Source organism: Panthera uncia, chromosome F1 (assembly GCF_023721935.1).
Source record: "Panthera uncia isolate 11264 chromosome F1, Puncia_PCG_1.0, whole genome shotgun sequence".
Classification (NCBI taxonomy): Eukaryota; Metazoa; Chordata; class Mammalia; order Carnivora; family Felidae; genus Panthera; species Panthera uncia.
The window spans coordinates 67,365,836-67,393,053 of NC_064813.1; the positions used below are offsets into that span (position 1 = coordinate 67,365,836).

At 56.3% G+C, this 27,218-nt stretch overlaps 2 protein-coding genes across 2 annotated transcripts in view; both read right to left on the minus strand.

Moving 5' to 3' along the window:
* Positions 1-334: 334 nt before the first annotated feature.
* SLC27A3 (solute carrier family 27 member 3) lies at positions 335-4,689 on the minus strand. Its single transcript, XM_049634998.1, has 10 exons — positions 4,012-4,689; positions 3,557-3,766; positions 3,090-3,248; positions 2,421-2,545; positions 2,028-2,222; positions 1,834-1,924; positions 1,508-1,706; positions 1,207-1,304; positions 951-1,081; positions 335-651 (listed from the first exon to the last, which is right to left on the minus strand). Exons 1-10 carry the CDS (start codon positions 4,601-4,603, stop codon positions 475-477), a joined length of 1,977 nt encoding a protein of 658 aa, XP_049490955.1. The 5' UTR covers positions 4,604-4,689; the 3' UTR covers positions 335-474.
* Positions 4,690-5,689: 1,000 nt separating this feature from the next.
* Positions 5,690-27,218, minus strand: part of INTS3 (integrator complex subunit 3) — a 37,617-nt gene continuing 16,088 nt past the window's right edge. Inside the window, 25 exon segments of the mRNA XM_049634997.1 lie at positions 5,690-6,544; positions 6,652-6,808; positions 6,974-7,046; positions 7,205-7,305; positions 7,522-7,689; positions 8,490-8,538; positions 8,859-8,972; positions 9,332-9,407; positions 10,220-10,288; positions 11,279-11,432; positions 13,100-13,219; positions 13,416-13,460; positions 14,283-14,386; positions 14,631-14,685; positions 15,429-15,558; positions 15,839-15,958; positions 16,645-16,751; positions 17,077-17,168; positions 17,551-17,630; positions 18,111-18,198; positions 19,138-19,329; positions 20,858-20,955; positions 22,484-22,613; positions 23,522-23,666; positions 26,033-26,099. Of these exon segments, the coding sequence (XP_049490954.1) occupies positions 6,467-6,544; positions 6,652-6,808; positions 6,974-7,046; positions 7,205-7,305; positions 7,522-7,689; positions 8,490-8,538; positions 8,859-8,972; positions 9,332-9,407; positions 10,220-10,288; positions 11,279-11,432; positions 13,100-13,219; positions 13,416-13,460; positions 14,283-14,386; positions 14,631-14,685; positions 15,429-15,558; positions 15,839-15,958; positions 16,645-16,751; positions 17,077-17,168; positions 17,551-17,630; positions 18,111-18,198; positions 19,138-19,329; positions 20,858-20,955; positions 22,484-22,613; positions 23,522-23,666; positions 26,033-26,099 (2,612 nt within the window). The 3' untranslated portion in view covers positions 5,690-6,466.

Sequence of the window (27,218 nt, forward strand, 5' to 3'; positions counted from 1 at the left end):
AAACCTGTTTTCCCTGGTTGGCTCTGTTCAGCCCAGCCGCACCCGTGTCTGTGGAGACGCGGGGGGGCAGCGTTTCTATCTCTGCCCACCCCTGCTGCGCCACAGCCCCCAGGGAGTGAAGCTGGGAGGGGACACACAGCACAGGGAGACATCATCTGCCAGGGACTCCCCGAGGACAAGGATCACATGGGGTCACCTGAGAGGAAAAGGCCCAGGTCCAGACATGGAGCTCGGGCCTGTGTGAAGTCAGGGCAGAGACGTACGTGGCTCTGTGCCAGGGGAAAACGTCGGAGCGAAAAGCGGTTCCACCGACAGGGAAGACGGACGCCACAGATCAGAGATTGGCCCTGGCCCCATTTATTACAAAATAATGATTACAAATCTGGTATAAAAAAGACCCCGGGGGAACCCTGGCGCACCTGCCACACCCCCACCCCACAAAGCCGCTCCCTGACACCTTGGCGGGGAGGGCTCTCAGATGCGAAGGTCCCCAGCCAGGAGGGCACTGTACCGGGCAGGTGTGAGGGGCAGGTAGGCACCCCCAGCCCGGTCCAGAACGTAGAGGGGGTCAGACAGCGCGCTCGGGTTAAAACCCTCCTTTGTCATCCGAACCTTCTGCTGCTTGAAGGTTTCTGTGGTGGCCAGAGACTCCTGGAAGGGGTGTCAAAAGGGGTTGAAGGAAGGAAGGAAGGAAGGGGTACCTTGCCTGAATTCTGTCAAGGGGCAGGTCCCGGGAAAGGAGGCACGAGGTCAGGGTTTGGGATAGGGGGTCACAGAGAAGGAGCCAAGCCCGGAGGGGGGCGTGAATGACGGACAGAGTGCGCATCCAGGAAGGAGCTGTTCTTTCCCGCCAGGGACGGAGCTGCACAAGGACCCCCGCGTGGGGTTTGGAAGCCGTTGGCCGCCGCGGGTGCAGGAGCTGAGAGGTGGGAGCAGGAGGACTCGATTACCTGGAGCCTTAGGAATCGAGGCCAGGCGTAAGGCGGCAGGTTCTCAGAAACGTGGCTGTAGAGCTGCTCAAGGTCCAGGGAGTGGGGGGGACGCAGAACCAGGGCCGCCATCCCAGCCCTACCTTCGTGCCCTGGTGGTGTCGGGGGAAAGGGCAGCTGTTGTGGTGAGCCGCTCTGAGGCCTCGTGTTCCCTGTGCCCTGTGCCACCAGTCCAGGGTGGCAGGCCGGCTGCCCTCCACCTCCCGTGTCTTGGCACCTGGCACGGTAACTCCGTAGACGTTCACCTCCTGAACAAAATCCAGGGACTCCAAGGCCTCCGCCACTTCGGTCGTGGCCACGTTCTCCCCTTTCCACCTGCAAGAGGGCAGAGATTCGGGGCCTCGTGGGGGTGTGGGGAGGACGCAGTCAGGGCGCCAGACGGTCACAGGGAACAAGGTCTGAGAGGAGAGCTCGGGTGAGTGGCTGGGTTTGGGTGGGAGTTAGGGAGTTAGGTTTAGGGGTTTGGGTCACAGAGGTCAAATGTCCAGGATAGGAATCAGGGTGTCCTGGACAGATACCTGAAGGCGTCTCCAGTACGATCATGGAAGCGAAGAAAGCCTTGGTCATCGCAGACCAGCAGGTCCCCAGTGTTGAAGAAAACATCTCCAGGCCGGAAGACGTCCTTCAGCAGCTTCCCGCGGTCCAGCTCTGGTCCCCCAGCATAGCCGAGGAAGGGGGACTGTTGGCTCACCGGGGCCACCAGCAGCCCAGGCTCACCTGCAGAGCCGCTGGGGTCAGGGGGAGCTGTCCACCTCGCCCAGAGCTTCCTGGCCCCTCACCCCACTCTCCTCCCAGCCCTCTGCCGGCTGCACCCCACCCCCCCACCACCAACCTGAGCACCAACCTGGAGATGTGGCCACACAGTGCCCCTGGGTGTCCCGAACCGGCTCCCCTGTGGTGACATCATAGCGAATCAAAGAGAAGGGGAAGACATGCTGGGGGAAGGGAGACCCCGGCACTGGGTCATTTCAGTTGCGCGAGCCCCTCCCTGCCAGCCCCACCTTCCACGGGGTCTCCAGCTCCTCCCCCACCCCTTACCTTGTAAAGCCAGGAAGCACGCCCCACAGCACCTGGCTGGCCCGTGTAGTTGAAAGTGGCAACATTGCCCTCCGTTAGGCCATACGTCTCCAGCACCTGCAGCGGCCCGAAGCGCCGCACAAAACGCTCCCAGGTGTCCGGGCGCAGCCCGCTGCCCACCACCAGTCGGACCTTATGCCCCCGTTCCGCCTGGCTCTGAGATGAGGGGAGATGGGCAGAAGGTTCAACAGCAAGATGCCAGCTCCCAAAAGGGAAGCCCCGGCATCCCAGGCCCCTCACCCCACCCTGCCTGCCCTTCTCGTCCAGCCCCCAGGCAGGCGTCCCAATGTCTCCTGCCAGCTGCCCATCTCCCTGCCCGGTGGCGGCAGCTCTGCCCAGGATGTGCCCACGCACCGGGGGCTGGTTGACAAGGTATCGGCACAGCTCCCCGATGTACTGGAACACCGTCACCCCGTGCTGCTGGCAGTCGTCCCAGAACTGGCCGGCTGAGAACTTGGACTTGAGCACCACTGTGGCCCCTGCCAGAGGTGGGGAGAGAAGGGAGGAAGGAAGGTGAGACTGAGGGCTGTGGGGGGAGACCTGACCCCCTCCCTCCCGGACACCAGCCTTCACTGCAGTGTCCTTCCGGGAAGGCCCTGCTGGGACGGTCAACAGCAGCCCAAGGTGGCCCTCCTGCTTTCCCTCCGGTGCCCCAGAGAGGTTAATGCCCTTTCCCTGCTTCCTGTCCCCAAACAGTGCATCCTGTATGCCTAGGCCCCCAAGTCCCAACCTTCTTCTCCATTTGCTTCTCCCTGGGCTGACATGCTCGGCCCTTAACCCCCCTTCCCCCACGTGGAGTCTGGAGGCCTCCCTAGTTCCTCAGTGTCTAGGTTGTGCGGGTGATGCTTCTCCATTGTAGCAGGGGCTCTTGGAGAGGAGAGCTCTGCCTCCTCCCTCGTCTGGAAGTGTCCCCAGGTGAGCGTACCACAACAGGTACTTAAATAAACGTTTGCTAGGAAAAAAAAAAGTTTGCTGGACGACTGAAGTTTGGGGAGGGTCGAGGTGGGAGTGGGAGAGACTGACCAATGCCCAGGCAGCCCACGATGCCCAACAGGGAGCCAGACATGTGGTAGAGCGGGAGGGCAAGGTAGATCACATCCTCCTGGTGGGCACCGCACAGCTGGTAGAAACCCTGGCACTGCAAGATCTTCAGGTGGCTGATCCGTGCAGCCTTGGGGAGGCCTGTGGGTGATGGGGGAGATGGGTGGAACGGTCTGAGCTCCAGGCCCCGCCTCCCTCAGCCCCTGCTGGGTAAAGAGGCAAGGCTGAAGCTGATGCCAAGCTGTCGGGGAAATGGCGGGAAGTTCAGGGAGGTGGAGAAATGAGGAAGCGCGGTAGAAGCGAACGCAGTCGTGGTTGGGATCTTGGGATGGGCCCCGGGGAGCGGGGTGGAGGAGTGGCCTGGGAGTTGAGGCCACGGTTCCTGTTCCCAGTGTCTTGCCTTTCTCTGCCTTAGTTTCTGGCAGGGGAGTCTGGTGTCCCGTGCTCACCCGTGGTGCCGGAGGTGAAGATGTACAGGCACGTGTCCATTACGCTCTGGGGGGCAGATAGGTACCCGGGCACCGGCTCATCCGCTTCGGCTGAGGCCTCCGCCAGCACATCGCTGATTCCGGCCAGACGGGTTTCGGGGCCTGCAGCCCAAAGATGGAGCCCCATGGCTCTCAGGGCCGGCAGGTCAGGCTCCAGGGACTCCAGGAGCTCTGGATGGGGTGGGAAGGCAAAGCTCGGCGGCCCAGAATGCCTCCCCACCCCACAGCCCACTTGCGCCGCCCTCGCCCCTCCCCACCACCTCACTCCTCCGGGCGAAGGGTGCGCATCCTCCGTCACCGTTCTGGGAACCGAAGACGCAGCCCCGTCGCTTCGCAAAGCCGAAGCCTCATATCCCCAAGCACCCTTTCCAAGCCCCTGCGAGCCAGCTGGGCCCCTTCTGCAGTCCCGGCCTCACCTGGCGCCAGCACCAGCGCGCGCGCGCCGCAGCTGCGGAGGCAGTGCAGGAGGGGACCCCGGCGCAGGGCGGTGGGCACAAAGGCCGCGCGCAGGCCAGCCTTGGCCAGCCCGAACCAGAGCCACAGGAACTCCGGGCAGGCGGGGAGCAGCAGCGCCACGGTGGCCCCGGGGGCCAGAGGGGCCGCGGCGCCGGCCGCCCCGGCGGCCCGCTCGTTCCCCGCGCCGCCGCCCGGCCCCGCGTCCCAGCCCCGCGCGCGCAAGAAAGCGCGCGCAGCCCGGTTGCTCTGACGCTCGGCCTCCGCGTAGCTAAAGCGTCGCGCGCCGTGAATGAGGAAGACGTGCGCGGGGCGCTGCCGGGCCAGCTGCGCGAGGCGCCAGGCCAGGCTGCAGCCCCCCTCGGGGCCCCTCGGGTCGGCGGCGGCCGCGGCCAGGGCGCGCGCCCGGAGAGCCCGATTGCAGCGCAGGACGCGCACCGCGAAGGCCAAGTCCGCCGCTAGCCAGCGCAGCCGCGGCCAGATGTGCAGCGTCCGCAGCAGCAGCAGCAGCGGCGGCAGCAGCAGCAGCGGCGGCAGCAGCAGGAGCCCGGCCATGACGCCTTCGTCCACCGCTCGGCGCCGCCGCTCCCTCCCGAAAACTGGGGCCGCTCGCTTTGGCGCGGAGACCTCGCCTTCCCGGGAGCGCGCGTGCGCAGGCACACGCCCCTTTCCCACCCGCTCCCGCCCCCCCCCCCCCCGCACCACGGGCGCGGAGCCGAGGCCGGGAGGTGCGTGGGGGGCGGCCCCGCGCTCGCTCCCCGACGGCCGGGAACCCACACCCTCCCGGGGCCGGGTTTTCTCCCACAGAGCGTCCCGGCCCGAGGCCGCCCCAGCGTCTCCCCAGACACACCGAGGAACTCGGGCCTCCGGGCCTGACCCGAGCCCTCCCCCGGCGCCAGCAGCGGCGTCAGGGGATGGCTGGGGGCCCGGACGGCCCGCGCTCTGGAGGGGCGACGGCGGAGGCCCCTCCCTTCGGGCAAGGGCGCCAGTAACTGGGGCCAGTGAATGCTTTCCATCCAGGTTTTAATTGGGGAGGAGGAAACGGGAAGGATGGGGGGCGGGGGTGGAGAGGCCGGAGTAGTTAGCTTTGAGGGAGGGGAGACTGGATTGGTAACAGACCAGTTTGAAGGCGGGATCTGTCCTCCACCCAGACGTCATTCCTCCCTCCTCAGTCTGCCTCCCGGCCAGCCAAGGGGCTCTCTTCTGCGGGGACACACGGATGGGCAAGTGGCCAGACCGTGGAACAAAGAGGGTCCTTTCTCTCTGGGATGTGAGTGCTGTCACTAGGCGCACTTCGGTCCTTCAGAATCCGAGTTGGGGCACCCCTCACCCCCCAGCCGTCCTCCAGTACTTGGTGACCACATAGACCTACTCAACTGGACAAATACTTATGCCGAGGAGAGAGGCGCAGGGAGGGGCGGAGTTCAGCAGGTAGGGAGATGGTACCCCGACAGGTCAGGGCCCGGCTCACAGCCCACGTCAGCAGGGAGAACGGGCAGGTGGGCAGTGTAGAAGCCAGAATTCCTCTTGCTCCAGACAAAGGGGTGGGCAGGAAGGCAAGAGGGGACCTTGCGGGGCCACAAAGGAGAGGGACGCCCTGTAGGTGCGCAGGGTAAGTGGGGGCAGCTACTCCAGCACAAATGAGGTTCTGGCTTGTTTTATTGTCATTTAAAAACTTTTAAAACGCGATTATCTCTGCCAACAAAACAAAACAAAACAAAACAGACAGAGCCAAGGAAATAGGACCATTTGACAGTTCTGTGGACATGGCTCCCTCTAGGGAGTCCCAGGGCTCTGGCCCCACCTGGGGTGCCAACATCAGGTCAACACAAGCTTCTAGGCCGGTGGGGCCGCGGCCTCCCTCTCTGGTCCCTGCCTGAACTCTTGCGGCACCTGCCCCATGTTAAGAACAGGCAGGTGGACCATGTCACTGACGAAATGCCCACTGCACACAGGAGGACAGAGGGCAACTATGAAATGCGTGTTCAGGGCAAACCAGGGCCTGATGGGTAGCGTGGGAAGGGGCACCCACACACCTTTCTTCATTCCCATACCTGGCCTCTCTGGCCAGCAGCCCCATCTGCCATTTCTCTTCTCTTTGGGAGGCTGGGGAGGGGCAGGGGTGGAAGACCCGCACGGGCCAGGTTTCCCGCAGCCTCTGGCTTCAGCGGGATGTGAGTGGGTAGGAGCAGCAGTGTGATGGGACCGGAGGCCCCTGGAGAGGAAGGGGGCAGGGGCTGGGGCTGCACGGCGGCTTCTCAAGGCTGAGCCAGAGGAGGCAGCGCGTCCTTCCCACCAGGTGAACTTTGGGCTGGGGGACAGAGCGTCTCCCCACCATCTCCCCAGCCCTTATTAACCTCTGAATCACCAAGGGGAGGAGGGCAGTCTGACCAGGGGTGGGATGGGGGACACAGGGCCTCAGTCACTGTCAGACCCCACTGCAGAGGACCCTTTCCGTTTCCGCTTGGTGGGCTTCGGTTTTGCGTCTTCTTCCTCCTGAAAGAGATTTCAGGGGTGGGGGGTGTCGTTAGCCTGGGCAGCTGCTGGCCCCAACCGCACCTGCTCCCACTGTGGCTGCTGTGCACGGTGGCGGGGGTGCTCACGGAGGCACTGCTGGAGCCGGACTCTTCCTCGGCGTTGGGCGGCTGGGTGGCGTTCTTGCGGCTGCGGGGGCTGGACAGAGCTGCTTTCCTCCGGCTCTTGGGTGGCTTGGTGGACGAGTCCTCGTATTCCTCAGCCAGGGAGAAGAGATCGCTGAACCTGAGGGAAAGAAGGCGGCGCCCTCAAGCACACTCCTCCCAGCCTCTTTTCCTGCCCCCTGCCCGGGCCTGTTGCCCTTGCTGGTCACTGAATCTTCATCCCCAGCAGGCTTCCTCCCCTGGGCCTCCCACCGCCTCCCGAGGCCAGAAGTGCCAGGAGCCTTACTTCATCTTGTGGGCCTCATCACAGCTTGCCTGCACGTGCTGCAGGGCCTGCAGAATCGGGGTCTGGCTAAAAACTGGAGGGAAGAGGGAGAGCAGGGACGGAGGGGCAGTGAGAGGGCCGGAGCTCATTCGGCTCTCCGGCCCCCACCCCCACCCGTTCGAGGGCCTTCGAGGGCCGGCCCGAGCCAGGGCAGTGCCATGCACGATAGGCTCGGGGGTCTGTGGTGCATACAGTTCTGCTTGGTGTTGGTCAGGTTGAGACGAAGGTTGTCTAAGTGCTCCAGGATCTGCTCCAGGGTCAGCTGGGCCAGCTTGCTGCTGGAGCTCCTCAGGCTGCAGGAAGTGGCGCGGCCAGAGTCTGAGCTCGAGGGGAGTGGGACACCCTCTCCACCCCGCCACCCCGAGGCAGCCCCTAAGGGGCAGGCCGGAGCAGAACAGGGGCCAGCCACAGGGCGTCGGGCCAAGCGGGGAAGGGGCCGTCCTGGACCATGCAGCTCCAGGCCGCCAGGTGTCACCCCTAGCCAGGCGGACGGCAGGCCCAGGCCCTACCTCTGCCTCTTGCGTGGGAGGCTGTTGTTCTTGATGAGCAGGGACTTGATGTGCTCAGCCAGCAGCTCATCATGCTTCATGCACCAGTGCCGCAGGATGCTGGTGGTGAACTGGTCGTCCGGGTGGCACGGCCTACTCAGCACCATCTTCACCATCTCCTCGCTGGGCCTGGGTGCGCGAGAGGGGTGGGTGGGGGGTGCTCAGGAACCCCTGCTCTCTCCTGCCTACTTATTCCCCAAGCCTCAGCCCTCAAACCCCACCCGAGTCTGCAGCTTCCTGCTCCCACGCCCTCTCCCTCTTCTCTCTGGGCCCAGGAATGCTGGTTCCGTGCTTTGCCGAGCCAGGACACAGACGTGATTCTGCGGTTTCTGTGGTGGTAGCTGGCACGTGCTGGGGAAGCGGCTCACCGAGTCCCCCCCCACCTTGCCCAGAACAGTCAGGAAACGGGCCAGGGAAGCCAAAGGACAGAACGGTATTCAGCCCGACAAGGCGCTGGGGAGAGGCTGGCGAGCCACAGCCCCCAACCTGCCCACTTCCTGAAGGACATTCCGTACCACCTCTAATCTCTCAGGACAGAGCAGAGAAGGTGGAAGGTGGGCAAGAGATAGGAGGGAACGGACCCACAGCTGCTGGGAAAGCGCCAGCACTGGAGGGTGGAGGGGCCTCCTCCACGGGGCCTCAGGAGAGGGGGGGATGGGGAGCAGGAAACAGGGATGTCCGGTCCCCACCCCACCCCCTCCTCCCAGGGCAGCTCCTGGTGGGCAGGGGTGCAAAGTCGAGAGGAAGCCCGGATCCCAGGGGAGCTGCTTGGTTGTAAATCATTGTGGGGGAAGGGCAGAACAGCAGATGTCCACAACAGGAAGAAGTGTGGCCGGCTTCCTGAAGGAGCAGGACAGGAGCCCGTTTCAGGGGGGCTATCTTTTGGGACACTGTGACTGGGAGCTAGAGTCCCCGCAAGTAGAACTCACTTCTCTCTTCGGAGCTGAAGCAACAGGCAAGACAGGGCCTCTGGGTGCTCTGTGGGGTGGGGTGGGGGGCAGAGGCTGTTGAGAGGGCGGCAGAATTCCAGGGAGAATCCTAGCACGTCTCCCATCCCCCAATCCACAGCCACTCAAAGAAGCAAGGATGGTCTTCCAGGGTAGAACAACCCGTCCCTGCTCCCGAGCCCCTGGCTCCTGCCTGGCACGGCGTGGGCCGGCTTGCAGGACACCCCTGAAGAGCGGAGGTGACCGACAGGGAGCCTGGCCTTCAGCACTTCGCCTTCTGGAGGGGCAGCGGTGGGGCCCCAGCCTTGCCCCGTCCCTCCCCCAGTTCTCCCTGCCCGCGACCCTACTCACCTTTGTATTTGAGGTGCTGCAGGATGGGGATTATGGTCTCCAGGGGGATGTTGTGGGCCAGGAAGAGCTGCCAGGCACAGTACTGCTCAAAGGTCTCCCAGTCCAGGCTCTGGACTGCAGGGGACAGAGAAAGGAGTGCGTTCTCTCTCTCATTAGCACACACACACAGGGCTAATCCACAGACTACCAGCATCCCAAGGAGGGCTGGTACGCAGGTGAGGACAGTGACCCTGACGCTGCAGTTAAGTCTCCCTTTCCACACAAAGTGTTATTTTCAAAGACTTCATATCGCTTCTGTATTCCCACAGCCTAAGCAAGAAACAGATCCAGAGACACTGCCCAAGACCACACAGCAGGGCACAGTGATGGTCCACCCCATCCACAGCCCCAGAGTCAGCTCCGCTGTTACTAGGAAATACCCAGGGCTGCCACGCCTCTCTCCCCCAGGTGTCTGAAGGGGCCTGCTCACTTACTGAGAATATTGAGGACTGAGTCCTTTCGAAACATAACCAGGTTCCCCATCATCACATGGCAGACCAGCTCCTGGAGCTAAGGACGGGGAGGAAGAAGGCAAAACCCATTGGTTCTAAAAGAGGCCAGGAAGCTAGTACGGAGGGAGAAGCAGGAGGCCTCACACAGGGAAAAACCAGGGGAAATGAAAACCTAGTTTAAAGGGCTGGGGATGAATGATGGATGCTGGGGTATCTGAAGGATAAAGGGGCTGGTAAAGAGCAATAGGCCTGTTTGGAGGCAAAACATTAAAAAACAAACAAACACACAAACAAACAAACCATTAAAGTGGTTTCCACGCCCAGATAACAGAGGGAGAAGGGCAACTTGTCTCCCTGGCTCGAGTCTGGGCCCCGACCCATCCCAGCCTGTGCCTGGGGAGGAGGGAAGGGCTGGGAGGCAGAACTGTGGGACAGAGTGTAGCTAGGAGAAAGGCAAAGAAAGAAGGGCTCTTCTCTCCTGAATGGGGCAAGTGAGTGGCGACGAGAGGCAGAAATGGACCCAAGCTCAGTATGAGAACACATTAGCAAAGCTGCAGTCTCCCGGGGTCTGTGCACAATGGAAGGCCAACGGCCTGATTATTTGCACCCTGCGCCAAGGGGAAGGCCAGCTGAGAGCGAAGAAACAAACAAACAAACAAACAAAAAACACCACCTTCTCACTTTCCTTGTGGAACTGGAGTGTCCAGATAATACAGAGAATGAGCCCAGCCTGTCTCCCAGGGGGTCCCCTTCCCTGCTAGCCGCCCCCCCCCCCCCCCCCCCCCCCCCCCGGCCTGAAGTGCACACAGGTGCAAGCCAAGGCCTTGGCTCCCGTCAGCTGGCTTCCCACGATGAGAGCTTCTTGTGCACCTGCGCAGAGTCAATAACAGCCACGATCATGTTCAGCAGCTCGCCGCTCCGCAAGGTCTCATCTGGAAACTGGACAGAAAAAGACAGAAGCTGGGGCAGGAGTCCAGGGTGCCCCCGTTGGCTTGTACCTCATAATCCACCCCCTTTCTTCCCGCATGCTCAGGGGATGGCAGGGTTAAGCAGGATGGTGGGGTCCTAACACGAGTCCCTAAACAAAGATCCAACAGCTGTGAAGCCAGGACTCTAACCCTTTAAGAACTGAAATTTGTTCTCTTTGTGTCTGTGTGTGTGTGTGTCAGGAAAGGAATGGGGAACCGTCTAGAGATGAAACCAGAACCTGAAAGGAGTGGACGTGACGGTGAGTGCCGAGCTGCAGCGGTGACAAAATAAACGTTCCTGTCTGGCAATAAACACAAACCCGCTCTATGCTAGCCCTCAGGCACAGAAGGGAAGGTGCGGAGTGTGTTTGGGGTGTACGAGGGGCAAGAGGCTTCCCTTCTTGAGAGGGAGCAGAGGAGGAAACTGCCACGTGCTGGTCATGCCCCCTTCTTCCGCCCCTGCAACTTCTGGGGAGATCACAGTTCCTCCTGTTGCGCCCACACCCTGTTTCCTGATGTCCCTGCGCCTGGGAACTTCACCCAGAGGAGGAAGAGAGGGTGTCCCTCTCTTCCGATGTCCCAGTTCCTAGAGGAGACAGTGAGTGAACAAGGAAACGCAAGTCTCCACCACAAAGGCTGTGGTCCTTGGGAGCCACTGGAGAGAAACTGAGGGTGAGCCATCAGATGGCAGGAGGGCCTGTAGTGTGTGAGTGTGGTTGCGGCTGGGGGACCTGTGCTGGGTCCAGAGGGTGTGGCCGGAGCTGGGAAGCCAAGTGTACAGGCCCAGACCACATCTCACACCACAAAGCACAGAAGAGGAGACATTTTGTAACTTTTAACAGAGGGAGGCCCATCGAGCCAGCAGGGGTGGGTGAAGTAGGGTCAGGGTCGTATGCAATGAGGCACATGGTGTCGTGAGCCTGCCCTGCGCAGCCGCGCCCAGAGCCCAGCAGACACTGACCTCTGTGTAGATGGAGGGTGTGAGGTGGCACAGCAGCCGCACGTCGTCCTCCTGACAGGCCTTCATGTCCATCATCAGGCAGGTGTGCAGGTCGCCCAGCTGGGTGGCCTGGGCAAAGGACTCATACAGGTTCATCTTCCCAGCAGCGGCTTTGCTGCAAGACCAGTTGGGCCTGAGCCAGCAGCCCGTCCCCTCAGTCGCACCCCCCACCCCGCCCCGGAACCCCTCTGCTGCCCCTGATGCTCTGGGCAAGTCTGTCTCGTGGCCCTCTCCTGCCTTCCTCAGTGCTCCCGACAGGGCGCTGACCACACACAGTGAAGCTGCCAACTGGTGACCGTCGAACACAGGACAGGGCTCAGATGAGGCCAGAAAGCCGAGCGATGAAGGCAGGAACACAGGCAGGCCCCCACCTCACATCACATACGAGCAATTGAGAAGAGGTTACAGGCCTGAACATAAGAACTGAAAACCACAGTCTTGGAAGAAAACACAGGAGTAAATCTGCAAGATACCACAAGCCCAAGTGACAGAAAAAAAAAAATAAACATGACTCAACAACACGTAAAACTTCTGTGTCTCAAAGGGTGCCATCAAGGGAGTGAAAAAGACAACCTGCAGAATGAGAACATATTTGCAAACCAGATGTTTCATGAGGGACTCGTATCCATAGTATTAAAAAACAAAAACAAAAAAACCCCCCAAAAAACAAAAACTCTTTAAAAAATCAACAATAAACAGATGAATAACTCAATTAAAAAAATAGGAAAGGAAGCGACACCTGGGTGGCTCACTCAGTTAAGCATCCTACTTGGCTCAGGCTCACAGTTTGTGAGTTCAGGCCCCATATCGAGCTCTCTGCTCTCCACACACAGTCTGCTTAGGATCCTCTGTCTCTCTTCCTCTCTCTCTGCCCCTCCCCCACTCATGCTCGCTCGCTCTCTCTCTCTCTCTCTCAAAAATAAACATTAAAAAAAAATGGGAGAGGATCTGAAGAGACATTTCTCCGAAGAAAATATGCAAATGGCTAATAACAAGCACACAAAAAGATGCTCAGCATCATCAACCATCAGGAAAATGCAAATCAGAACCACAACAAGACATCACTTCACACCCATCAGGACGGCTGTGATCGAAAAGCCAGATAACAACAAGTATTGGGGTGCACGTGAAACACTGGAACTCGGTTGCTGTCAGGCAATTCCTCACAAATTTAAAATTAGGGGTGGCGTTTGACCCACAGTTCCACTCTTACACTCCGGGAAACTGAAAACACATGTCTAGGTAAAAACGTGTCCGTGAATGCTCAGAGCGTCTCTATTCACAACAGACAAAAAGGCAGAAACAAACCAACGTCCGCTGACAGGTGAATGGATAGACCGTGGTGTGTCTATGCAGAGGAACAGTATTTGGTCACAAACAGAAATGAAGTACCAATCCGTGCTACGAAGGGGATAACCCTCTAAAACGTTACACTAAGTGAAAAAAGCCAGTCACGAAAAATCACACGTTGTAGGATTCCATTTATAAGAAATACACAGAAAAAGTAAATCTATAAAGACAAAAAGCAGAGCAGTGATAAACAGGGGTGAGGCGAAAGGGACAATGGAAAGGTAACTGCTAAGTGGGACACACATTTGTCTTGGGGGTGACGAAAGTGTTCTAAAGTAACCAATAGCAATAGTAGGACTTTGCAAATATACTTAAACCCACGGAATGATGTACTTTAAAGCTGTTATCAGAGAACACCCAAACACACAGAAGGCCCCGGTGATGACGGCTGCGGCGGGGGAGTCAGCGCACCCAGGGGAGGCCCCTACCCACCTGGCCCTCAGGTAGTACAGCAGGTGGTAGCCAATCTTGGGCTGTTTCTGATACAGCTCGGAGAGGAGGTCCAGAAGCAGAGAGAAGCTGCTGTTGTCCTCCTGCATCTGGCACAGGTTCCTGGATGTGACAGACGGGAGGGAAGGACAGAACTTGACGTGGGCAGACTCTCCTGTGGAACTTCTGGAGAGGCGTGTCTGTGCCCCCTGCAAACCCCTTCCTTCTGGAAAGGGAGACCCATTACCCCAGGACAGAGGCATATGCCTGGTGAAGAGGGATGACAGCACGGCAGTGCCCCCGACGGCTGGGTCCTTACCTAAATATTAGGTAGAGAGGCTTTCCCACAGACTCCTCCAGGGACCTGCAGGAGGGGGGTGACATCTAAGGGTCCACGCGAGTGGAGAAGGTGGGCTGCAGGCAGATGTTATGGAGGCTAGATGCCAGCCCGCTCCTGTCCTGACCAAAGGTTAACTTCCTACTGCTACAGAGAAAACAGGTTCCTAACAAGCACCACAGTCTGCGTTGTGGCTGTCATTGAAAATGTGATTTCTGGGGCACCTGAGTGGCTCAGGCGATTAAACGTCCAACTCTGGCTCAGGTCGTGATCTCACAGTTTGTGGGTTCAAGCCCTGCATTGGGCTCACTGCTGTCCCCCTCTCTCTGCCCCTCCCTGGTTTGTGCTCTCTCTCAGATATAAATGAACATAAGAAAGAAAAAAAAAAAAAAAAAAAAAGAGATTCCTGCCCTTCAGGGAAGACCCAGGCAAGGGTCCAATCCCACCTAAAGCAGCAAGGGCTGGGGCCCCTGGGCTCAGTAGCAGCAGCAGGGCACCCAGGAAAAGGCGCTAGAGGCCACTGTCCCGTGCTCTGCATTCAGCAGGCAAAAAGAAATCCTTAAGTGAACGGGCACACGTTGAGACTACAAATAAGTGAAGAGAGGGACGTCTGGCTGACTTGGTCGGCAGAGCACATGATTCTTGGGCTTGGGGTTTTAAGTTTGAGCCCCACACAGGGGTGTAGAGATTACTTGAAAATAAAATTTAAAAACGAACAAACAAAACAAGTGAAGAGATGGTTTCTCTCAAGTCCACAGCAAGATGCCTCCTGGACTGGGGCTCCAAGAGCACACTTCTGGCTCCCAGAAGCCTGTGGGTGGTGGAGGGGTCAGGAGAGAGATGCCTTACTCCTCAGTGATCTCCTCAGGCAACACCTCCCCTCGGAAGTGGGCTTTGAAGAGTTCCTGCAGGCAGGAAGCAAGGACGGACAGCTGCTCCGAGTCAAAGTCTTCCTGGGTGGGGACAGAGGGGGAAGGTTCTCACCACCTGACCCAAGCCTTACTGCCCCACCACCCAGAGCCACTGCACTCATCTGCTGCTACCTCCAGGACCAACAGGCCCTTGCCCACCAGAGGGGACCCGTGTGGGAGACGGGAAGGAAAGAGTCAGATGCTCGGGTGGGGAGTTCTACTCTGGGCGGGCTGGGCTGCTTCCTCCCTGGCCGGGGGGGGGGGGGGGGGGGTCGGTTCTCCTCACCTCCAGAACCTGGTCCACGATTTCCTGCATGACCTCACACTGGGCCTCGGTGTCACTGCAGTGCGGGATGGAGAGGAAATCGCAGGGACATACATGACAGCAGAGGGCAGGACACACACCCAGCAAAGCACACTCACGCACAGACAAAACAAAGGAGGCCTGTGTGAATCCAGGCGTGGGTGGGGGCAGGCTTTAGGGCAAAATTTACTGCTGTCCAGGCAGAGGCCCTAAGAGAAGGGAAATGCCCACCATCCTGCTTTGGTGCTCAGAGGCTCTTGTCCCTGGAACCTGTGGAGTTGGGGTGCCTGGGGGGGTTCCCCAGAACCTGTGGTGTTGGGGCACCTGGGGGGGCTCCCTAGAACCTGTGGAGTTGGGGCACCAGCGGGGGCTCCCCAGAACCTGTGGAGTTGGGGTGCCTGGGGGGCTCAGTTGGCTAAGGATCCAACTTCGACTCAGGTCATGATCTCACAGTTTGTGGGTTCGAGCCCCGTGTCAGGCTCTGTGCTGACCGCTCGGAGCCTGGAGCCTGCTTCGGATTCTGTCTCCCTCTCCCTCTGCCCCTCCCCCACTTGCACTCTCTCTCCCAAAAATAAACATTAAAAAAATTAAAAAAAAACAAAAACAAAACCATGGAGCGAGAAACAGGTGCTGGGGAACGAGGAACCTCACAACCTAACAGCAGAAGGCACACCCCCGGAGCCCCCACTGCCCCCCACCCCACGCCCAGGCACCCCACTCAGTACCAGGGAGGAGGCTGGGGCTCGGCCTCCCGAGCCTGAGGACAGGACCTGCACCCACCTCCCCTTCTGGAGCTGGAGCACTTTGTCCCTTAAGGACTCATCCAGTTGGTCAAGATACGGGGTGATATCCACTGGCTCCTCCACGACAGTCTCCTTGATAGGATGGAAGCGGAACTCCCTCTTCTTTCCTGGAGGGAGGAATTCACGAAAGCAGTCATTTGCCCAGACACCAGCCACAGGGACAGCCCCACACGCCGGGCGTGCAGGGGCCCCGCAGCGTCGTTCCCTGCATGTGGGCACACCCAGGCTCAGGAGCAAACAAGGGCAGGGCTCCGTGCCCTGGAGTCCCGTCTAGTAACCCTGCTAACACAACTAACTTGGGGGCCGAGTCCACAGAGGCCAGGCCGCTCCTGCCACCTGGTCCCCTCGGGGCCGACACCACCCAAGCCCCTTCGCTGCCGCACGCACCTCTGCTGCTGAGGTCCTCCTCGTCGTCACTGAAGGCTGCCTCCGCGTTGTCGTAGCAACCCTCATCCTTGTCTGACATGTGGTTGTCCATCTCCACGGAAACCGGCTCCTCAAGTTTGACTTGGGAGGAAAGAAACAAGGCATCCCGTGACCTAACATGGCTGACACCCTGGAAAGGGGAGGCTGGGGAGCAGGTGGGCTTACAGGGAGTTCATGACCTGAGGGCATGACAGACCCTGGAAGGACACCCTCTTGTCCCCACGACCTTCCACGATGTGCAGGGGTTTCTGCCAGGAGCAAGAATGGCAAGGGAAGAGACTGCTGTGCTTTGCTCGTGTCGGCAAATAGGTGAGACCAGGGACAGTCCCAAGGGCTCTTTGCTTCAAAACCGAGTTGAGAAGCTCTGCTTGGCTTCAGCCTCACCCCCAAACACAAAAGGGTGTGTGCGTGTGTAACTGGGAGCAAGACCTGAGACCCAACATGACCCCTGTCCTCAGGGGCCGGGGCGCAGAGAGAGGGGAGGCAGACACACATCCCACCAAAGCCTTCCCTGTGGAGGGGGAGGGGAGGCTATTTAGGAAGAGAAGAAACAGGCGCTGAGGAGCAAGAGAGGTCGGCAAGAGTCAGGGAGGATGAGACAGACGGAGAGCCAGAGAAGACAACACATAAACACATCAAAAGAGAAAGTGGGGAAGGAGAACCTGAACCGGACAGTCACAGAGGTGGAGACCCGCACTGGGGAGACACCCTAGACGGCTGAGAGCCCTGGGCGTCTCTAACAGGTGACGGAAGGGAGGGTTCCATACCTTCCACAGGAGGGCTGGGTGAGCTGCAGAACTCAGGGAACTTCTCCCTCAGCATTGCCCGCAGCTCCTTATCCAACTTGGGGTTGTCGAACAGGGGAGCCAGATGCCTGGTGGGGGGGGTGGGGGACACGAATGAAGGTCCACATTGCAGCTCCTCACTTCTAATGCGGCGTGCACTTAGAGAGAGAGGTCTACGACCAACCAGTAAAGCTGGGCCATACTCAGAGCCTTGGGATATGATGGGAAGACAGAAATTTCTCTAAGAGTCAAGAGGACATATTCCTAGCAGTCTGAGGCGGAGTCGGTACGCTCTATAACAGTCAAGAGAAAAGGCTCAGCAGTGGTCTGACACTTTCTGAATGTGCCTGGCTTAGGGACACAAGAGAAAACAACCCTTCCTCCCACCTGCCTATGGGCACATGAAGTTCTTACGCCAAGACCCGTTTCTCCACAATGTGGTTGAGGGAGGAGAAGACACCCTGTCGCACGTGGCCCTCCAAAGGTGGATAGAAGTTGGGAATGATCTGGAAGGGAAGGGAGGGGAGAATGAGCACATGACTTGCCATCCAGAGTGTTCTGCTGAACCAGATCTAAAAAGCTGCTTCAGTTTTGATCAGAAGACACTGGGGAGTATGACTACAGAAAGGTCTGGAATGGTCCTGACCATTCCAAGCTGCTACAATGGTTAATTCTTACTAGACCTGGCCTCAGAGAGACCAGATTCTACCTTAAGTCATTATCCTTGAAGTCGAGAAAGCCCATGGAGACATGGAAAGATCCCACCGGAGATGGCGGGAATAGGGAAGGGGAGTGTTCACTGACTTGGGGGCAGGACCTATGATTACAGCTGCTCCCACAATGAAGGGCACTAGGAAAACCTGTAAGGTGAAGGGGACACACACTTACACGGCACATGAAGTCCAGGAGTGTGGCAGTAATGGCTGGGTGTGGCTTCATGGAGTGGTGCATGACCAGGATGGCTGGTTCTGGAGAAGGGAGAATTAAAGGGTCCCCACTTCAGGTAGTCTATCCTCAATTCCATGAAACAAGGCATCAAAATATAGGAATAGTTCCAGAGAGCTGTATCCCTACCCCCTATTCCCATTGAGCAGACCCAAAAGCAGACAACCCCAAACAGCTCCTAGCCCTCATCTCCCTTGTCCAGCATCCGGCTTAGAAGAGGGAGGTGGTGGGAGAGGAAAAGCAGGGTGCGGCACAGCTCTCTGCCTAGGCCACTCCACCGGAGCCCCAAGCATAAGGCTCTAGGGCAAAAGAGAGGGAGTGAGTGCTTGGCCTCACAAAAGCAATCTTCCTTCTACATCAAGGGCGCACTGGTGAGGAACAATCGAACTGCTCCCAGATAAGCTGTCTCCCCCGACGCTGCCCTGAGGTTTATGACCACCGTCACCGAGACTAGGCAGTGGCCTGGGAGATGGGGGTGGTGTTGCCTGCTCCCAGTCACATACCTATGTTCATAATGCTATCCTTGTCTGGGCTAAAGAACAGCCAGTCGTAAAACAAAGCCAGCTTGGCATTGGAGGCAGCGACATTTGACTGGAAGAGAGAGGTGAGAAAGAAGGGCTGGTTTCATCAAACAGCTCCCTTTCCTGCACAAGCGCAAGGCAGCCTCCAGGGTTCACATGGCTGTGCATCTAAGAAATAAATTCAGTTCCTAGTGAGACAGACAGAAGCCTCCAGGGGTGAGGGGCACCCAAGTCTGCATACGAATGAGACTGGCCATGGTCTCACCGACCAAGGGGCCAGGGATTGGCCTGGGTTCCCGTTCGTTTGTCCAGAAGAACACATCCCTGCTCCTAGAAAAGGAGGACGGGGCCTAGCTGACACAGCACTCAGACCAGGGCCTAGGCTCCCCCTCCTGGGCTCCTGGGGCACATTCCCGGCTGAAGGACCCCTAGGAACAGCCTGTGATTGTGTCTGAATCAGCACATTCCGAGGACCCAGTCAACAGGGGGAGGAGAACTCTGTTGGAAGAGGTCAGAAGGTAGAAGCCAGAGAGCAGACAGTTTGGAGCTTCCCTAGCTAAGGAACAGATAGGAACATGCTGAGAAAGAAATGGCTCCCCTGGTTTGCACAAGTATCCAAAGCTGATGCCAAAAGCCTAGGAAGTGAAGGTCTGAGACAAGCCTTGAATCTGAGGAAGGAGCCATTCAGAGGAGTAACCACACATGGTTCTTGGAGCTAAAAGTAAAGATAGGGAGGCCTCAGAAATCTGGGCTTGGGGACCAGCAGTAAAGACAGAGAACCTATCCAACCACAAACCCAGATGGGAAATACTGAGTGTAGTCAACTTCCAGAGGGACAAACCTAAGCAGGACAAAGGCTGACACTCAGCGGGAAGAAGTGAAGGAAGGGGTACTGCTGGGTAAGGGTCAGGAGGCCAAGAGTCAGGAAGAAGCAAGGAAATATGGGAAACTCAAGGGACGAGGACCCTTCACCACCCAAGAGCCTCCACCCTACAGCCCAGCCCCTCACCGTGCACGTTGTCAGGAGCCAGCCGATGATGGCCCATCGGGGCAAGATATCTGAACTCAGCACTTCGTTAGAAGGGTGGACAACCCCACAGATGTAGCGGATGAGGTCACAGCGCAGAGACTGACTGTCTGGGGTTGACAGGTACTGGCGCTGGAACCAATCCTGGTAGCGCTTCTGTTGCCCGAACCGCACCTGGAGGAAGGGGGCGCTGGAGGAACTTGGAAGGAAGGGCGGGGTCTCGGGCGGAGGAACGGGAGGACCGGGAGGACCGCTCAACACTGGGCGTGACCTACACCTCCATCTTGTGCTTCAACTCATTCGCTAACTCACATTTTCTTCTCAGGAGAGACCTTCCTTCCCAAAGGAAGACTTGCTGATTTAAATCTTCCTCGACTGAAAAAAGTTGCCAAGAACCTTCCTCACTCACATCTCGTGCCAGGGCTGCCTTCGTTCCTGCCACCAACCTAATGTCCCAATTGCCCCCAACTGTGACTGCAGCTGGATTTCGGTTCCTTCCTCCTGTTCCAGTCACTGAGGCTCCAGTTGTAAGCACTTTTCTTATCTTTTCTTATTTTCGCGAGCCCCTTGTGGCCAGCAAGGAGTGTTCCTCGAGAACAAGGACTGAGCCTGACAGAAAGCTGACCAAAAGCTTTCTGATGTCGAGTGACTAAAGGGTCACTATCCCAGGTACACAGACCCTCCAAAGCTTCTTGCAGCAATTCCTTCCCCCAGTCAGACTCTAACGTGGTTACAAATAGCAACACTGAGTAAGAGCCGAAATCTGGTTTTCCTCTTCTATTCCCCAAATTCAACCAAAGCAGAGAGCAGAAAGGCTAAAAAGAAAGATACGTCTAGACCAACACTGTCCAATAGAATTTTCTGCAATGATGATGGCTACTGAACCACAACTGAGGTACGGAATCTTTTATTTTACCTAGCTTTAACTAATTTACTTATTAAATTATTTTTGGCATTTATTTTTAGTAATCCCTACGCTCAACGCTCAACGTGGGGCTTGAATTCAAGACCCTACCTTGAGATCAAGAGTCACATGCTCTACCAACTAAGCCAGCCAGGTGGCCCTAGCTTTAACAAATTTAAACCGCAACCTGAAGGTGGCTACTACATGGGATAGCACAGATCTGCGCGGTTCTCCTGGATGACTCAGGAAACCAAAAGTAGACTAGGCCAGAAGGCTCCCCAACTCCAGACTGGCTGTAGAGGAGCTGCTGCCTGGAAACTCTGTTAAACAAACATAGATTCCTCAATCAGATTATGTGGGAGACTGGGATCCTGGGACGTGTATATTTAACATGCTGCTCACCCGATCCTGCTAGAACTCAGCCATGTTTGGAAACCACCAGGCCAAAGCTCTTCCTGAGAATTCACATGTGGCCATAGGAATGGTGGGTTTTCCAGAATGAACACCTCTCTGTACGCTTTTACACACATTTCACATTTGTGAATTACATAATTTGGGTACAATTTTTGGTTTAGCGATGGTTTTAGATAGACTGAAAGCTTCACAAGAGCTCCAACTATACCTATTTTACTGAACACTGTATCCCCAGCTCATAGCACCTGCCCAATGCCAGGTAGATCGGGTACCCACTTGGCCACCACTCTGCCAGCCAGCACTCAACGGTAATGCATCTGCAGGCTGGAGGAAGAAGCCCAGCTAACCTGCAGCTTCTGCTCCTGCTGCAAAAGATTAGCTTACCCGGGAGGTCATGAAGAGGAGCTTAGTCTCCATATCTGGGGTTAGACGACATGCCAGGAATTTTCGGGATGTTCTGGACTGAAGAAGCTGCAGGATACCTGGACCAAGTATGTAAGGGAAGAGAAAAGAGAGAAGCCTGAGGACCTTCCAGAAGGAGTAGAAGGCAGGTGGGGAAGCTGGGCCAGGTACTTATGGCCAGTGGTCCTGCTCATGGGGAAACTCTAAGACCAGACCAAGAGAGGTCAAGCACAGATACAAGCGGGGGCTCTAATCAGCATCTGCATGTTCTGCTCCAACCAACCACCATCCCCAGGACCCAGATATATTACTTCTTTTCTGTTCCTGGCCGTTCAGAGCCCCCTACTCACAATATCCAGTTGGCACCGTGTGGGAAAGTTAGGGGAAAACATGGGAAACCCTAGCCTCTCTTTCTGCTCCTTATGGTCCCATCCCTGGGTCCTGGGATTAATGTGGTTGTGGTATAGGCACGGGCTCTGGAGTCAGACAGACCTGGATCCAAATCCTGCCTCTGACACTCACTAGCTGTGTGGCCCTGGGCAAATTACTTAATCTCCTTGAGCCTCATTTTCTTTATCTGTAAATATGGAAAGTAAAATATCCATCTTACAGGGTTGTCCTGAGGATTAAATGAATCAACACACGTGTCTAGCACACGTAAGCACTCAAAACAACTCAACACATGTCCGATATAAGAGCAATACAATATAAAGGAGGACCAGGACCTTCCCCTTCTTTCCTGACTCTCCAGGGCTCAGACAACTGTTTCCATGTGCACATGCGTGCGTGCTGGAGGTGGGGAGGGACCCTGAAAAGGGAAAACAGCTTTCAAAAGGACCTTGTCAGGGAGAGGCACACAAGACTCCCTCTCATGAACAGAATTTTGGCTAGGCTGGATCCTTGGAATTCAGAGGCAAGACTGATCCCAGGGAGAAGCACTCTCTAACAGGGCTAATCCCAGCCCCTCTGCTGACTCAGTCTCACGAGCTGACCTCTGACTCCCCTGCTGGACCCAGTGAGCCTGGAAACTGGCCATCAGCTCACCTCCCAAGCCAAAGAGCTGTAGGGGGAGGGGGAGGAGGAGGAGGAGGATCACGGCTCTGCCTCAGTTTTTTCTTGGGACCAATGGCAGCAGCAGTCTGCTAGGCAGGGGCTGTCTGGGAACCCTAAGAATTGCTCTGGACCGGGGGCGCCTGGGTGGCTCAGTCAGTTGAGCGTCCGACTTGGGCTCAGGTCACGATCTCGCAGTCCGTGAGTTCGAGCCCCGCGTGGGGCTCTGGGCTGATGGCTCAGAGCCTGGAGCCTGCTTCCGATTCTGTGTCTCCCTCTCTCTCTGCCCCTCCCCCGTTCATGCTCTTGTCTCTCTCTGTCTCAAAAATAAATAAATGTTAAAAAAAAATTAAAAAAAAAAAAAAAAAAAAAAAGAATTGCTCTGGACCTCTGCCACCCCCACATCCAGCTGTACTTGGCAAAGCCTGCCCTGTCCCAAGCTCCCTATTTCTGGCTGCCAAAGCCTCTCCTACCCTCCAGCCTCTGCCCTCTTGATTCACTCAGCACATACTCCGAACTCCCACCTCTCAAGGGCAGGATGCCCTGGCCCTTCCTTACCTGTGAACTGAGGACTTAAGGCCTGAGGGTTATGGATAATATCTTTCCAAAGCAGTTCAAATTCTGGTATCCTGGCAACATTCTGAAGTAGTCGTACGAGGTCCCGGCCAATCATCAAACATTCCATGAACTTGATGAGGGGAGGGGGGACAGGAGAGAGAATGAAAACACGGATAATTTACCTGCTGCAGGGAGGACCAAGGAGCAGCTCGTTCTAGGGAAGGAAGGAAAGAGGGCCGAAGGGACCAGAGGATTTCTTCTGGCACCAAAGGACTGGCTCCCAGCTGCTTGGGGGAGAGAGCTGGAAGCCGGGGATGGACATAAGGAGGATAGGTTACTGGTAACTACTGAAGCCCTGCTGACTTCCACATGAATCTACTCCTCTCTCCTCCCAGGATGGTTTTGACCCAGATCGAGAGACTACAATTCCAAAAGGACAGGACAGGCAAGCTAAGCCCCAAACACCTTTCCCCAAACTCCCCTTGTCCAACAGAACAATCTATGGTAATGGAAATGATCTCCATCTCTGTGCTGTCCAAAAGGGTCACCATCAGCCACAGGTGGCTAATGAGCACTTGAAATGTGTGTAGATAATTCAACTAAGGAACTCAATTTTAAATTTAATTTTGATTAACTTTAAGTTGCCACATATGGGGAGTGGCTACTGCATTCGAGATCAGAGCTCTGGGACCTCTCTTGGGAGATCTCGGAGTGGACAGTTCATAATCCCGCTTGACCACGGCCATCACCCAGGTGTGGGGGGGTTGCACAATAATGGGCAGCCAGGGTCTGTGGTATACAACAGTGTCCATGAAGAGGGCCTGGAAATCCCTCCTCCAGGGACAGCAGTTCCTGGAGCCAGAGCTGCTCCACGCAGATTCCCACCTTCTCCCTTGCTCTGTTTCGGAATGATGGAAAAACACCAGGCCTTGAACCATCCCCATCTCCCCAAAATGACATCTCTAGCCTAGGTCAGCTCACAAAACTTACACAGGTGTCCCATCCTAGGGTTCACCTGCCCACAGTCTTAGCCCTCACCCGTTCGCGAAGCAGCGACATGCAAAAGTCCACCTCCTTCTGCCGCAGGGCCTGGAGCTGGGCAGTTCCGTGGTGGTCGACGATGAGGCGGAGGTACGTGTAAACAGCCATGGCGATGAGGATGCTGCTCTTCAACACCCATTCCCTGCAGAAGGGGGGTGGGTGGGGGTGGTGGAGGAAACACCTGGCATCTGCGCTCTGTCCAGACTTGTTCCTCCTCCCAGTTCACGCCCACACTTGGTTCTGGGGCCTCAGAAATGTCCAATGATTGACACTGGGAGGAGGATCTTTGATTTCTTGACTATTTGCTCGTGACCCATCTTGGACTACCAACTGGCTCAGGTAGGGACGAGCTCCTACCACTCTACCAGGCGCCCGATGGAGATAAGCGCTGACTGAAAGCAATCTCTCTTTTTCACATAACTATCGAGCTTCCAATCAAATACTTGCTCACTGATGCACTCGTTCAAACATTTACTGAGCACCTGTCATGTATGTGCCGAGCACCACGCGAGGTACTGGGGACAGAGATTAAACTACAGCTTCTATCCAGCCCAGAGAATGGGGAAAGAGGTTCTAGAGGTGTCCCAAAGCCAGCAGTTCTTACAGAGTGGAACGAGGACCTCCAGAAGCTAAGACACCTTGAGAACGCTGGCGGTTTTAGGGTGCACTGTGTCAGCCCTGCCACTGTGCCTGCCATGAGCGGCCCTCCATGCCATACAGGGTTCCCTGGCTCTCTGGCCATTGCTCCCACTCCCAATGAGGTACCTGCCCTAAATCATAATCTGAAAAGAACATGATTTTGGATGGCAAAGCCTATTTCCTCAGGAGTTTTTAAATTTCCCTGGGGGAAGGGGGTAATGTGCTCCCTGCTGCTTTCAAAAGGGTAGAAAGACAGTGGGGAGAGGACAAAAACTCCAATGCTGTCTCAAAGTGCCAAAACTGGGAGCTATCTCTCTCAAGCAAGTACTTATAAGGCCTTTGGCACCCCTGCTGGAAGCCAGGGAACCAGAGAAACAAGTTTAATTAAGCCAACCAGGCAACATCCTGATTCCGGAAAAGTGCTCAAGACACCTAATTAAAAGACTCTGGTCTTTTCCTTTCAGAGAGTGAACGCAGAATCCAAGGACAATGGGGAGGCCCTCCCCCATGTGCTACCTGTTAATTCCATGGCCCTAGAAACACTTGGGGAGGAGGGAGAAGGGGAGATGTGGAAGAAGACTTTGTTTTGTTTTGTTTTGTTTCTGAGAGAGCAAGTGAGCCAGTGCGCATGTGAGTGGGGGAGGGGCAGAGGGAGGAGAGAATCCCAAGCAGGCTCTGCGCTCTCAGCACAGAGCCTGACACTGGGCTCGATCTCAGGACTGTGAGATCATGACTGAGCTGAAATCAAGAGTTGGACACTTGAAACCGACTGGGCCACCCAGGCATCCCAAGAAGATGGTTTTAAACATCTAGGGACTCACTTGCACCAAAAGATTTGAGTTTTTGTGGGGTAGGAGCAAAGGTAGGGCAGTTACGTGACACCTGTACACGGAGACCGCTCCCAACTGCCCAAATGAGGAAAATGCAGCTTTACAGTACCAGAACAGAAACAAAATGAGAACGATCATTTAGGAAGACTGTCAGCAAAGGTGATGAATGTAACTGAGTCCTGGGATGGGTAATAAAGAGAAAAAGAAAGTGAGACCACTGGACCCAGGACACCAGACAGGCACAGACACCCTGCAAGAAAGTGCTAGGATCTCCCAGGCTGTGCATCGGTACCAATGGAAGTGCCCGAGCCGGAGCCGCAGAGGAGAGCCCAGCCCAGGGCACTAGGTGGCGCTGCACGGCACCTGACCCAGCTCTCCGCTGGGGCAGTGCCCAGAACAAGTGTGAATAAGGGAGGAAGTCTGTTCTTCTGAACCACAGGAAATATGGACATTTGACTACTGTGGTGGCCTCACACAAAACAGACTCAGAAGTCAAGCAACAGAAGACCAAGAGGAGGCCTTGCCCCCAACAAGTTCAAATACGGAACAGCCCTTATAAAATTTCTGGTCCTTTGATGGGAAAAAGAAAGAACTGGCCAGAAGCCCAGCGTGTCCCCCTTACGTCCTCTACCACCGCAGCCCCCCAGCCCTGTGTGCAAACTTGAGCAGAATTCCTGGGCCCGTTACCTCCTCACTCCCATCTCAAGACAGCAGGGGTTGTTGGGTGGAGAGCCTCAGAAGGGAGAAAAGGGGTACCTGCCAGGCCCGAGTGGTTGGCTGGCCCCACTCTGCTGAGCTCATTCTCCCATGTCTCCCCCCAAAGATAAACATTCCAAGGAGGTCTGGATCAAAAATAAACCCTTATCAGATGAAGCTAGTTTTTCCTGGGCTCTGAGATGTTTTGGCAAAGACCTCTTCCCCACCCCTTAATCCCCTGGGCCATACCATACCCTTGATTCCTCCATTTGCCCTCCCTCCCCCTCTCTAACCCTAGGTGTTCTCAGGCCGCCCACACCTGTACCATCATGGCAGACTCTACCTCTGCTCTGTCAGGATATCCAGGACACTCTCTGCCAACCAGATATTTTTTGCAGTAACATCTCCACCTGATTTCAAAGGGGGAGAAAACAACGAGAATGGCTTTCATTAGCAAGTCCACTAATCCAACACAGTTCTTCACCCATCCTGTTTCTCCATCCCTAACTGCTATCCCATCATGGAGGTTCTGAGTGTTGGAACACCTGCTTTCTGTTCAGTCATGCTTTGAAGTTTCCCCTTTGCTTCCACAGAGAAAGGAAGGGAAGGTTCTAGAATTTTCCAGAAACCAGAGCTGCTATTTTTCTATAACCTGGGGGTTGGAGTGGGACTACTCTGACCCTGGAAAGGGAATGTCTAGGACAGAGACATGAAGAGCCCCTGGTTGGAAGAAAGGGTGACATCTCAAACAGGGCCTGAGATACAGGCAGCCAGTGACAGTGGCCATCCAGCATCAGGGTGTCCCAAACCAAGTCAGGCACATCACAGGCCAAGGGTTTCTTGTTTCAGGCACAAGACAGGCCACGGTCTTCTGTGCTTGCTATGGAACTTTCTGGGGCAAAATTACATGTGGCGATGCCAGACCAAAGTCCGAGGATGAGAAGCGGAGACTTAGGAAGACCAAACCAGGAAAGGAAACACCAGGAGGTAAAGGAGCCAGCACACCATCATGCTTGCTCCTTCCTAATTTAAAAAGTCAGTGTTGGGCCCCGACTTCGGCTCGGGTCGTGATCTCATGGCTCATGGGTTCAAACCCTGCGTCGGGTTCTGTGCTGACAGCTTGGAGCCTGGAGCCTGTTTCGGATTGTGTCTCCCTCTCTCTCTGCTCCTCCTCTATTTGTGCGCATGTGTGCGCGCTCTCTCTCGAAATCAGTAAATACACTTTTAAAAAAATTTACAGAAAATTTGCAAGAAAAGTACTTTTTTTCTTGAACTATTTAGAAGTAAATTACAGACATAATTTTCCATACTTTAAATTTTTTTTTTTTTTTTGTAATTAAGTACAATTCACATACTGTAAAATTCACCCATTTAAAAGTATACAAGGGGTGCCTGGGTGGCTCAGTCAGTTGAGTGTCTGACTTCAGCTCGGGTCGTGATCTCTCAGTTTGTGGGTTCGAGTCCTGCGTCAGGCTCTGTGCTGAGAGCTCAGAGCCTGGAGCCTGCTTCAGATTCTGCGTCTCCCTCTG

Coding starts and splice junctions, on each gene's coding strand:
- SLC27A3 (XM_049634998.1), bottom strand. CDS start 4,603: ATGGCCGGGCTCCTGCTGCTGCCGCCGCTGCTGCTGCTGCCGCCGCTG. Junction 2,223..2,420: donor ACCTTGTCAACCAGCCCCCG/GTGCGTGGGCAC, acceptor CCCTCATCTCAG/AGCCAGGCGGAACGGGGGCA. Junction 652..950: donor CTCGATTCCTAAGGCTCCAG/GTAATCGAGTCC, acceptor CACCCCTTCCAG/GAGTCTCTGGCCACCACAGA.